Source organism: Neovison vison, chromosome 5, assembly GCF_020171115.1.
Source record: "Neovison vison isolate M4711 chromosome 5, ASM_NN_V1, whole genome shotgun sequence".
Classification (NCBI taxonomy): domain Eukaryota; kingdom Metazoa; phylum Chordata; class Mammalia; order Carnivora; family Mustelidae; genus Neogale; species Neogale vison.
This window is the reverse complement of record NC_058095.1, coordinates 38,545,474-38,558,024: the sequence shown is the minus strand read 5'-3', so window position 1 is coordinate 38,558,024 and position 12,551 is coordinate 38,545,474. Positions and strand designations below refer to the sequence as shown.

At 56.6% G+C, this 12,551-nt stretch overlaps 1 protein-coding gene across 1 annotated transcript; it reads right to left on the bottom strand.

Moving 5' to 3' along the window:
* Positions 1-1,579: 1,579 nt before the first annotated feature.
* Positions 1,580-11,337, bottom strand: MPO (myeloperoxidase). The gene is made up of 13 exons (XM_044250507.1): positions 11,222-11,337; positions 11,007-11,100; positions 10,501-10,676; positions 10,165-10,288; positions 9,950-10,079; positions 9,643-9,849; positions 8,482-8,800; positions 5,970-6,130; positions 4,594-4,849; positions 4,064-4,234; positions 3,198-3,435; positions 2,291-2,505; positions 1,580-1,674 (listed from the first exon to the last, which is right to left on the bottom strand). The coding sequence occupies exons 1-12, from the start codon at positions 11,295-11,297 to the stop codon at positions 2,298-2,300; spliced, it is 2,160 nt and encodes a 719-aa protein (XP_044106442.1). The 5' UTR covers positions 11,298-11,337; the 3' UTR covers positions 1,580-1,674; positions 2,291-2,297.
* Positions 11,338-12,551: the final 1,214 nt, after the last annotated feature.

The window sequence follows — 12,551 nt, the reverse complement described above, 5'->3', positions numbered from 1 at the left end:
ACCCTATTCCCTTCTGGAAGGCAGACCTGGGAGCCACGGCCACAGAAGTAACTGCAGGTTCACAGCGCAGACATGGCTTACCACTAAGATGCTGTGTGCATGGGTCTCGGGGGTGAGAAGTTGTGGTGTGGGGAGATTTCAGTTCTCAGACAAAAGAAGGAAGCAAGGGGCTCCTGGGGAAAGGAACAATGACCACAGATAGAGCCAAGGGAGAGGGTTTGGGGTGCTGTCCAGGGATCAAACAGGGAGGACCTTCAAGCCTGGATTCTCCTACAGCTAAAGTTGATTTCCCTTCCAGAAACCCTTCTGGGAACTACCCTCTTCTTTGAGGGCAGTCTTTGGAGCCTATAGGACCTTTGAAGGGGCATCTCCAGAATATGCCTTGCACTGCTACCCAATATATACTCATGTCTTCTTTTAAAATGACCCTCCTTGGGGTGCTTGGGTGGATCAGTGGCTTGAGCCCCTGCCTTCGGCTCGGGTCATGATCTCAGGGTCCTGGGATCGAGCCCCGTGTCGGGCTCTCTGCTCAGGGGGGAGCGTGCTTCCCCCTCTCTCTCTGCCTGCCTCTGCCTACTTGTGATCTCTCTCTGTCAAATAAATAAATAAAATCTTTTTAAAAAAAATTTTTTTTTAATAAATAAATAAAATAACCCTCCAGGTACAGTCAGCCTAGCTGGCACCTCCAGGTCCCCTGAGCGGTGGAGTGGGGGTGGGAGGCTCTTAGCCAGCCTCTGGGAAGAGTCCAGGAGCCCGAAGTCCTGGGCTGTTGTCCTGGCTCTCACACCTATGTCTTTGAGCTTCAGAGAAGCCCCATCACCTCTCTGGCATCAGTGAAATGTGGAGTATTTGTCCTATTATGGGAGGTCTTAATGTGGCCTGCGGCTCCTATGGGTACACAAGCCTCAGTATCCTGCACACCTTCAGACTTCCAGTTGGGAGGGGGCGCAGGGGAGCCTACCAGTCTCAGATAGAGGGGGTCAAGCTCCAGGCAAAATTATCTGGGAAATACCTCCTTCCCTTCCCTCAGCTCTGGCCCTGTCCTCTTGCGCCCAGCCAGCCATCTGCTGTCCCTGCTCTCGGAAACTGGCTGCATGAAGCCAGGACTGAGGAGTCTGCTGTCTTGAGGGCCTCCGAGCCACCATGCCAGGCTGCAGGGATGCCCGAGCCAGAGGCACCCCGTCACCTGGGAAGGGCCTACCTTCCTATCACACCTCGGTCCTTTCTCTCCTGCAGGACAGCATTGTGTCCCCTCCATCTCCCAGCCCCTGACACAGGCCTGACACAGAGTGAGGACACAGCAGACGTTGGCCAGAGCAGTGAAGGCGCGTGAGGCCTTGGTGATCGCAGGGTCTGTTCTCTGGGATGGTGTGGGTGGAAGGTGAGTCAGGATGGTCTGCTCGGCTTGTCCGGGCCCGGAGGCTTCTAAGAACTGCCTGCTGCGTGTGCACCAGAGGATGACTCCCAGATACCCTTTCCCCCACCCCCATTTCGGAGGCACAGACCACCCTGGTTCAAAATCAGAAGCCAGAGCAAGCCTCATGCCAAGGGCCCAGCCCTATAGCAGACAACGACAGAGTGAAGATCCCCATCAGTGGCGCTTTATTGTCACGTCAGGTACAAAAACATGGCACAGAAGGGCCAATGGGCCCCACTTCCTCTCCAGGGGGGCTCCTGGGAACAAGCAAGAGAACAGTGTAAGGAAGCAAGAGGGGAGCCACCGGCCGAGCCCTGCACCCCTGAGCCCACAGCTCAACCAGCACACCCAGCCTAACTGCTCATGGTCATTTCCCCAGGGGTCACTGGGTCACCTCCGCTAGCCTGGACACTCAGGTATATGCTCCCTGGGGCCAGACGTGGTGTAAACAGAGCCTCTAAGGAGCCACGACAGCTTTGGTTTGCAAAGAAGAAAACTCAAGGTTTTCTCAAGAAAAGTGAAGTTGAGTCATTTGTTCAAGGTCACACAGTGGGAGAGCGGCAGAGTCAGGATTTGAACCCAGCGGGCTGGCTCGGAGCCAGCCTCCACACGCTACTCTCCTCCGTATTCTTAACCCTCCATGATCAGCAAACACACGCTCATATAAACGACTCGTATACACAGCACACAAAACACTACCCACGGTCTCAGAAAACACACACAGGAAATACAACTTATACATACTGCACACACACACACACACACACACTCATCTTCTCGGGCGGAACAGGGAAGAGCTCACCTCAGGAAGGGGCCCCCAGGGAACCAGCCTGGGGACTGCCCAGGCGACCCCTCACCAGCACACCCCCTTACCCAGCTTCTAGTCACTGTCCTTCCAGGAAGCCAGGTCCAGTTTAGGGAGTGTGCTACAGCTGACAAAGTCCCGAGGGAACATGTTGGACATGAAGATGTTGTTCTTGGACACGGTGGTGATGCCCGTGTTGTCACAGATGATACGGGGCAGGGAGACCCTGGTCAGCGCCTGCTGCTGCTGCCTGCTGAACACGCCCGTGTTCTCCCACCAAAACCTGCATGGGGACACCCGCGGACACTGTGCCCTGGCTGCATCGTCCGGGGGCACCTCTGCTGACTTGAGCAGCTCCCTGGATGTAAGAGCACCACCGCAGACACCAGCTCCACGGCTGGGAGGGCTCCGGGAACCCCGGCATTACAGGGGCTTTCGCACGAGTGGGGCCCTCCTCACAGTGCGGTGGAGGGGAGCACCCTCGGCGCCCCACTCAAGCTGCACGGAGAGCTGGGCCGGTGCTCCCTCACGACTCCCTGCGCTCTGGCCCGGGGCCATGTCCAGGGTGGCGCAGAGAACCTTGCTGTCGGTTTACAATGGCTCCACCCAGAGAGGGACACTTTTCTTTCATTTTCCCAAGGGTGTAATACGGACTAGGTAAGAACTGAGCGTGGCAGATGACGCAACACTAGCAGAGCCTTAGGGACTGTTTAACAGAGAGCACCCCGGAACCGGAGGAGTAAGTAAGAGCTGTGCTTTCTGTCTTCCCTCCTTCACAAGGGGGGGTCCAGGGCCCTCCTGGCTGCATAGTAGGTTCAGAGTATATGAGGGATGAACTCAAGGCCCCGGAACACCCTGGAAAACCACAGATCCCTTCCTGCTCCTCCCTTCACAGGTAGAAGTGCCCCCATCCCCAGAGGTTTGAGAACAGGCCTGCAACCACATGGCTGGCCTGAGCCGCTCGCCGCCCCTCACCGGTCACCGTCGCGGAGCTTCCTGAACTGGGTCCCAATGAGGCAGGCGAGGAGCGGGCCCACGCGGCCTAAGGGCTCCAGGGGCTCGGCCACGCCACCCATCCAGATGTCAATGTTGTTGGGCGAACCGTACTGCTGCATCAGCTTCTCCGCCAGCTGCAGATTCTTCAGCACTGTGCCCAGCTCGCCCACCGTGTTGGGCTCGGGGAGCCCGCAGAAGCGCCTCCAGGCATTGTACCCTGCAGGGCGGGGGAGAGGGGAACGGCAGGTGAGGGAGGGTCCCACAAAACCCACCTCGCCAACACCCCATGACCATGACCATGATCGAGGCCGCGACCCTCTACTGAGGGACATGAGGAAGAGGAGGACATAGAGCACCTTCTCCCAGGCTCTAAGCCCCCAGGGAACCCTGAACTGAGGGGCCAAGGCCCTCTCTCTTTCCTTTGCCCCACCCCACTGTGAGGCAGATCCTAAACTGCCATAAGTCCTACAGCCTCCAAGTATAGGTACATCTCATTGTCCCCCTCTGAAGATCTCAGACCTATGAGGGGGGAGGTGTGTCTAGAGGGTTCAGCCAAACCAGCTGTCCCATAATTTAGGCACAAGCTTTGGGGTTAGGCTAAGTTGGGTTGAAATTCAAGCTCGATCACTGACTTGGCTGGAGAAGAACCTGGGCAAGCCTCAGTTTTCTCATCTGTAAAATGAAAGTGATAATAATCTCTTCCCCCTCAAAGTTCCTGTGAAACACAGCAACATGATATGTGATGGAGCCAGGTTTCCAGCCCACCTGGGCAGCTGGGGGCACTCTCTAGGGCAGGACCCTAGAGGGGGAAGTGGGGGACCTGGGGGACTCCTGCAGCCCCTCACCTGGGAGGCCGTGGTCCCGGCTGCGCTGCATGTTCAGGGCAGGCAGGTCCAGCCCGATCCTCATGACCTGCTCAAACAACCGCTCCCGGATCTCGTCCACCACGATCTGGTTCTGGCGATTCAGCTTGGCAGGGGTGGCCATGAGGCCCCTCAGGATGGGGTCAATGCCACCTGGGACAAGAGGAATAAGCTTGGGGAAGGGTCTGGCTTAGCAGCCAGAGTTCAGACTGGAGTTAGGAAAAAGTCCCAGGTGCCATCAGAGCATGGCAGAAGAGAGCTGGGCAACACGCAGCTCCTGGTGCCAAGGTGGCCTCAGTGGGCAGGTCTTGGCTGGGGAATCGAGGTCTCAGGGGATAATGCCATTTAGATTTGCAAGTTGGGGTGCACCCATCCTCCCCTGGGCTCCTGGGTCACTAAGAATCATAATACACAGGAAGGACCCAGCTCCCTACGAACCATCTGCATCCCTGGGTTTAGTACTATATACAGAAGCAGTCAGGTGAACTGAGTCTGGCCGAGGTCCCTCTCACCTTCCAGCACTACCCTCCAGGTAGCAAAGAAGACCTTGCTGAGTGGAACACGGGGGTTGGGCCCCATGGGCCGGTACTGGTTATCCAGGCGGAACATGAAAGGCTGGATGAGGGTGTGGCCATAGCGGAAGGCATTGGTGAAGACGTTGGCGATGCGGGGGTCCACCGAGTCATTGTAGCGGCGGTAGGGTGGCAAGTACTTCCTCATGGCCTGAGGTCCCAGCACCAGGGGCAGGTAGTCCCGGTATGTGATGATCTGAGGAAGAGTCCCCACTCACCCTCTGTGCAGACTGTCAGCTGCTCCTGGTTTTGGGGGGGGGGTCCCCTCCATTGTCCAGTTCAGGGAGTTGTCTCTCACAGCACTGGGTCTGGGTCTAAAAGGGTGGCACCGAGCTCCACCACTCTGTGTGACCCTGGACCAGTCCTGAACCTCGGTGAGCCCCAGTTACTCAAATGTAAATTAAGGATAATTACCCTACCCTCTGCCTTAAAGGATTAAATAACGAAGAGCTTTGTTAATCAACAGATCCTTTGCCCTCAAGTTACTCCAGTCTTTTTTCCTCCTAATTTATAAGTTCCTGAGGGCCAGGCTTGTATCTCATTTCTCTTGAAATTCCTCAGGGCCCAGCAAGCACTTGGCTCACCCTAGGGTTCAACAGGCCTTTGCGGAGAAGGGGAAGCACAAAGGAAAAGGGCCACCCTAGATGATTTCCCCCAGGGCAAACAGGAGTCATAGGTTCTAGAGTCTGGAATCTTCTGAGGCTTCAGTGAATCTCACTTACATTCTTAGTGCAAAGCAAAAACTTACCCTCCACACCTGCTTCTCTCTCCCACTCCGAGTCTAAGAGTATAAAAAGGGTGCGCATGCGTGTGCCTGCATGCCTCTGTGTGTGTGTGTGTGTGTGTGTGGTCTCGGGGAGAGGATGGGAATGCTGAAGCATCAGAAGCTGGGACAGAGAACCAGAAGCACTTCCCAGGGTTAACCAAGGGTGAGGAGACTGGGTGAGCTAGGATAGAGCTGAGTGGGTAAAGGAGCCAGGAGTCACAAGGAGAGGAGGAAAGGAAAGCATTTACTGTCCAGCTACGGTGCATCAGGCACTGCAGACCCACGCGTTTAACCCTCCCGAAACCATTCCCCATAGACAGGAAGCAGAAGGGGAGTCAGCCTAGGAAGGAGTGGATGGAAGCCAAGTGACCCTTGTCAGGTGCTAGGTGTTTTCACACTTATCATTCAATCTTTACAGCATCATGGTTGCACACGCTGAGGCTCATGGGAGGCGGGGGTTAACTTGCCCCAGGTCACCCAGCTAGGATATGATGTAGGCATGTCCCAAGCCTGTCTGACCCCTGGCACTGCCAGTACTCAGGCCTGCTACCTGGATCATGGCTCCCACAATCTTGCGGGCTTCCTGGTAGAGCCTCTCTCCATCCCAGCAGGGGTTCAGGCGTTTGAGCTCTGTGGCCAGCCGGTTGTGCTCCCGCAGAAAGAGCGTGTGCATGGAGGTGAGCTCAGGCATCTCACTTGAGCGCATATCGCCTTGGGGAAGCAAAAGCTGCTGTCATTCCTAAGATCCCATCAGGAAGGACTTGCTCCCCCGAAACTCTCTCCCCCAGTCAAGGTCTGAGACCCAGACTTCCTCTCTGTCCATCTTCCCACACCATGCTTAGTTTTCACCTCCTCTAGGAGGTCCTCCCTTGATGCCCAAGTCCACCATGATAACTTCCTCCTCTGTGTAGAGGTCCTGTTGGGTGGAGATGCTCATTCAGTAGGCAACAGAGCTGACACATGACTGGCCACATTCTGGTAGCCGAGACTGGGGGCTCCTAGAGGATGAGGACCAAGGTTTGTGCCTTTTTGTAACTGGCCCTCCATCCAGCTCGCGAAGAGACATGTGGAATTTAACACCGTGCTGGCTACAAAGTGGGTGATCCGTGAACTGCCTGGTTGACTTATTCCCTTGATGCACGGAGGGCCAAGATGTAGCGTGCTCGTTGGCCCTCCCTATTTCCATGCCTGTGCACAACAGCTAATGATCACAGCACTCTCTCCTGCTCAAACTGGATGCAACCTCAACACAAGACTCTAGAAAGCCACTACCATCTGATCAGAGTTGCCATCCCCATCCTTACTACATGCTAATTTGAAGCCTGCTCCTGCTCCCAGGAGTGGAGGGGGGGAGGGCCTGGGTCCTAGGGTGCTTACAGTCCGCTGAGACTGTTCAAAAAAACAAAAAAACAAAAGCCAAGTAAGAACTCTAATCCCTCTAGCCCTCCCCACCTCTTCTCTGGAAGGCCAGAGAACTGGGGCCAGACCCTTTGAGCAGGACGCTGGGTCCAGTCTTTATCAGCTCCAGATGCTGGTGGGAAAGAAATTCTTTGAGAGCAGGTTTTACTATCCCATGAGCGGCCAGGGGTCATGACGATCCAGGCCCAGGACACGCAGCTTGATTCCAGGATGGGGGCGGCCATAGCCGGAGAAGGAGCCCTTCTTTTCCCTCACTAGCCCAGAAAAGTATGGGCTTCCGTGTGGACCAGAGCTGACCTTGACTCTCCTCCCCAGTGTCCAGGCAGAGGAGAGGCCACTGGAAGCCAACAGGAGGAGAGGCTGGGAGGCCAGATGTGAACAGAAGGGCCTCAGGACCACTACCCTGATTTAACGGATTTCCGTTAAAAAATACTGAACGGGGGACGCCTGGGTGGCTCAGTTGGTTGGACAACCGCCTTCGGCTCGGGTCATGGTCTCAGAGTCCCGGGATCGAGTCCCACATTAGGCTCCCAGCTCCACGGGGAGTCTGCCCTTCTCCTCACTCAAATAAATAAATAAATAAAATCTCTCTCAAATAAATAAATAAAATCTTAAAAAATAAAAAAGTACTGAATGGGTGCCTGGCCGCTCAGTTGGTGGAACATGCAACTCTTGATTTGGGGGTTATAAGTTCGAGCCCCAGGTGGCGTGTAGAGATTACTTAAAAATAACATCTTGGAGCTCCTGGGTAGCTCAGTCAGTTGAATGTCCAACTCTCGATTTCGGCTCAGGTCATGATCTCTGGATCCTGAGATGAAGCCCAATATCATGTTCCAGAGTGCTCTTCCCTCTCCCTCTGCCCCTCCCCCACCCAAATAAACAAATCTTTTTAAAAAATTAAATAAAATATTAAAAAAGAACCACATTGGAAAATTTCTAGGCGTGGGCACCATTACTGCTCCAACCACTTCCCTAGAGCTGCCACACGTTTAAATTTAAATTTAAATTTCACCCTCTCATATTACAGGGACTGAAGACAGCAGGAGGGGATAGTCTGCAGCTGCACCATCCCATAGAACTTTCGGAACTGATGAAAACGTTCTACATCTGTGCTGCCCGACATGGGAACCACTAATCTAGGAGGCTGCTGAACACCTGAAATGTGGCTAGACCGGCAGAGGAACGGAATTTTATTTAATTTAATTTGAATTCATTTAAATTTAAATGAAAATTGCCACATTTGGCGCGTGGCTACCACAGGCAGATGATGCCGTCCTAGAGAGTGAGGATGCCACATTCCTCTCTGTCCCCAAGGTTCACTGTTCCTGGGGACCCATCTCTCTGCCAGAGTCCAGAGGGAAAAGGAGAGATGGAGAAAGGGATGGACCAAAGGACAGAGGCTCCTCACCCATCCCTGAGTCTCCTTCTTAGGTTTGGCTTTTTGGTTTTTTGTTAGTTTCAGTTTGGGTTTTTTGGTTTGTTTGCCTTCCCGGCTCCATCCAACTTGTCACCAAGGCAACTGGACTAAGGTGAAGTTGGTGAGGGAGCAGACCGAGTCCGTCTAAGTGCAGACCCACAGGCTGCTCACAAACAGGCCCCCTGTGGCCTCCACCCCCCACCCCAGGTTCCCACTCCGGGCTGACCTGCCAGGAAGCAGGGGATGTTCGCTGAGCGGTTGGTGAGGAGGCAGGGGTCATCATGCAGGGTGTCGAAGGGCAGCAGGGCCCGGCCGTTGTCGCTGAAGCGGGTGTTGACAGCCATCAGCCCCAGCCCATTGGACGTGTTCCGAAGCTTGGCGGCCAGAGGCTCCTCGCTGCCGTACACCATGCTGGCGTCCACGAAAGAGGTGAGCGCATTGATCTGATTGCGGATGGTGATGTTGCTGTCTGTGCAGGCCGGCGACGAGCGGAAGAAGGGGATGCAGTCACGTTGGTTTTTGATGCGGGGGTCATTTGGTGGAATCTGTGACACACAGACAGGGCCGGCTGGCTCTCCGCCTGTCCACCCCCTACCCCCAAGGCCTTGATCCCATCTCCAAAGCAGCCTGGAACCCAGGACCAGAGGGGGAGACCCAGACACCGAAAGGAGGGCTTTTCAGGACTTCTGGCCCCCTCGGCCTGCAGGGGGGCCTCTGGAGGCCCACAGAGACTCACTGCCTGAGGCTGCACTTGCGGTGTTCCTCCCAGCTACCAGCTTTGGGGGCTGGAATGGGGAATGTGCGGGCCCCCTGGAGGAGGGCCAGCCAGTCCTTGCCTAAACGTCCCTTCTCTTCCTCCTTTACTCCAGGGTCTCCGCCCCTCACTCCCCTGTTCTCTGGATGTTGTCTCGAACTCAGTTAGCTTCCTCTTTCTTTCTTTCTTTTTTTTTTTAGCCTCCTCTTTCATTTCCTGCTCCCCCCACCCCACCTCCCCGTCCCTTTCCTGTCTTTCACTCTGGCCCGAGCCTTTGTCTCCTCTCCCTCTCTCCTTCTCAGCCATTCTCCGACCTTTCTCTACTCCTCTCCCTACTGTGCCTCAACCATCCAGTCTCCTCCAGCCCTCCTGCAACCGACAGCCCAGGCTCTGTGCAATGTGTGCCAAGGGCCCGGGTGAGGAGGTGGTCTTCAGTGAGGAGGAAAGGGACTGAGCACCTGGCACCGGCACCCCGAAGGTCCTCCGCACGGGAGGCAGAGGCAAGTTGGTGGCAGGGCCAGCCCTAGTTGTTGGGGAGGGAACTCTAAGGCGCCGAGGGAGGTGGCCGTTTCCAGGAAGGATTCCCCCTCTCCCCACTGGGCAGGCAGCGGCGGGGCGGAAAGAAGGGAGCACCTTGAGCGGGAAGCAGGGCGGCTGCTGCAGGCAGCTGGTCTCGCAGTCGACACCAGCGACGAAGGAGACCCGGGCACCCGGGTCCGGGCTCAGGTCGAGGTCGTGGTCGATCAGCTGGCCCCACTGCATGAACAGGAGCGAGCGCTCCTGGTCCGGGGTCAGCTGCTCGGTGGGGAAGCGCACGATGGCGTTGGAGACTGCGCGCGCCTGCGGGACACGGAGCGTCAGGGGGCACCTGGGACCCCGCGCGCCTCGGGGCCGGGCCTCGCCCCCCACCTCCCACCCGCCACCGCCGGCCGGCGCTCACCAGGGGCACCGGGAAGCCGCCGCGCTTGACCCCGGGCGTCCAGCCGTAGGGCAGCGAGGAGCCGTCCTCATACTCGGCCGGCAGCCAGCGCGCAAAGGCGCGGTTGGAGGCTCCCAGCGTGGGGCTGCGTCTGCAGAGGGAGGGCCGGGCGCTGACGTGAGGTGGCCCCGGGGGGAGTCGCCCGCCTGCCAGGGGCCACCCGCAGCCGACCGCACCTGTTGTTGCAGTGACCTGTGATGGTACGGTACTTGTCGTTCTCCGGGCACGTCACCCTCACGTCGTGGTAGGCGCAGCCGCTAGACTTGGACAGCAGATTCAGCTGGGCCGGTGTCAGCATGTCTGGGGCCAGGGAAAGAGGGGCGTGGTTGGCGAGTCCCCTCATCTCCTATTCTAAGCTGGGGAGTCTTGGTTGGGGGCCCAGTCTGAGGGCACAGAAAGCAGATCCCGGAGCACCTGAGACTCCCCAGAAGAAGAATGGGGGGTGGGGGTCACTGGGAGATGGCCGAGGTCACTAGCAGAGCAGGAGACCAAGGTTGCAGGGGTGGCAGTACCAGTGATGTTGAAGGGCCCCCGCCGCAGAGGCCGCAGCTTCCCCTCCAGCAGGCTTAGGGCCACGTGCAGGTAGTCGGCAGCCCGCACAGCTGTCCTGGTGGCTGCCACCGGCTGCTTGAAGTAGGCCAGCAGTTCCATGGGGCTGGCCAAGCCACTGTGAAGACGCCTCTTGATGCTGCTCAGAGAAGGGAGGAGTGAGGCCAGAGACAGTGGGGTGGGGGATACTCCGCAGAGCCCTAGCCCCAGGCCAGCATGCAGGACAGTGCAGACAGAACCACAGACAGGAAGAAGGTTTCTCTTTATAAACAGAGTGTGGATCTGGGTGTCCAGACAGAGGCAAGGCCATGTGGAGGGATGGTTTTGAAGGTATTCTCAAACCCAAAGACACTAAGACCGACAGGCAAACAGGGGCTCTATTCCCACCCACGACATCCCCGTGTCAAGTTGCTTCTCTGAAAGACCTGGGGCAGCCGTGCCCAGAGCTGGGAAGTGCCCGGCACCCCACCTCTCCCGCCGCTCCTTGTAGGCCGTGTCGACTAGTCGCTTGGCTTCCTCCATGCAGGTCAGTACCACTGAAGTCTCTACCTCCTCCAGGACAGCTGCCCAGAAAAGGGGTCACAAAGTCAGGAATGGGCCCCAGAGCTAGGGTGGCCTGTGCCAAGTCCTGGAGACTCAGAACCACCCCGAACACACCCTTTTCCCTTCTTTCTGCACCATTACCTGGACTGGCACCCTCAAAGCTCTGGGGCACAGCCAGAACGGCCAGGAGTCCTGCAAGGACTGGTAGCAGCTTCATCTCTGCAACAAGACCCCAAGCCCAGTAAGTCCAGAGGGCCCAGTGCATTTGGGAGAAGAGAGCCCCCACCAGCCCTCTCCCCCGACCCCTCATTCCCACCTTCATACTCCAGTACAACCTCAGTGGGTCCTACCTACCTCCTCGTCCACAGCGCCCCTCTTTTGCTAGTTTCAGTCTCTCAACCCCCAGGACCTCACCTCCGAAGTTCACCTGGTACGGGCCAGAAGGCTAACTTGAATCAAGGCCTTTATGTCTTCTGCACTGAGGGAGGGGGCGGGGCAGAAGAAACCCCGCCCCTGGAGACTAAATGGTCTCTCTTTCCCCCCCCCCTCGCTGGGGTTGGGGTGCCCAAAACATGGCCCCTCATATGGGAGAGAGGGACAAGAAAGGAGAGACCAGACCGGTGCCCAGCCTTTGAACTTAGCATCCCACCCCAGAGCTTCTTAGCTCCTATTGTGTGCCTAGACCAGTGCTATCCCTATGGGGGACAATTAATGCCCCTCTAAAATTCTGGTTAAACTATCTGGGGGTCCTTTGAAAGGTACAAAAGTCAGGAGCCAACAGCCTAAGAAACTATAGGACATGGAATGACCCCAGAGGAGGAGGGAAGGTGTAGGGGACACCTGGAGTAATGATCAATCAGCCTTGGAGGGGCTGCCACCCACCCCCAACAGTATGCTGGCCCCTGGCAGCAGCCCCATTCTTGACAAAGGCTGAAGGGACAGGAAACCTGGCAGGAGACCGTTGGGCTTCATAGGAAAGCCTGGGGGCTACAGGCTGGGGACCACGGTAACTTCCTCCCTCCCTGTTCTCCTCCCCTTTCTTCTGCACTCCGGATAGCAGGCTGTCTTCAGCACTCCTGCCATCTGCTCCTGGATTTCAGGAACCAGGAGAGAGCAGAGCTGGATGTGGTTAGTGGTCAGTTAGGTGACAAAGCCCAGGGCCTCTCTGGGATAAGATCAGTGCAGTTAAGAGGACTGGGGTTAACTCTTAGGATGGGTCTGAAAGGGGCGCCTGGGTGGCTCAGGAGGTTAAAACCTCTGCCTTCGGCTTGGGTTATTATCTCAGGGTCCTGGGATCTAGTCCCACATTGGGCTCTCTGCTCAGCGGGGAGCCTGCTTCCCCTTCTCTCTCTGCCTGTCTCTCTGCCTACTTGTGATCTCTCTGTCAAATAAATAAATAAAATCTTAAAAAAAAAAAAAAAGGATGGATCTGAATGGGCCTGAAATAGAAGAGGGGGAGGTGTCTCCCCTT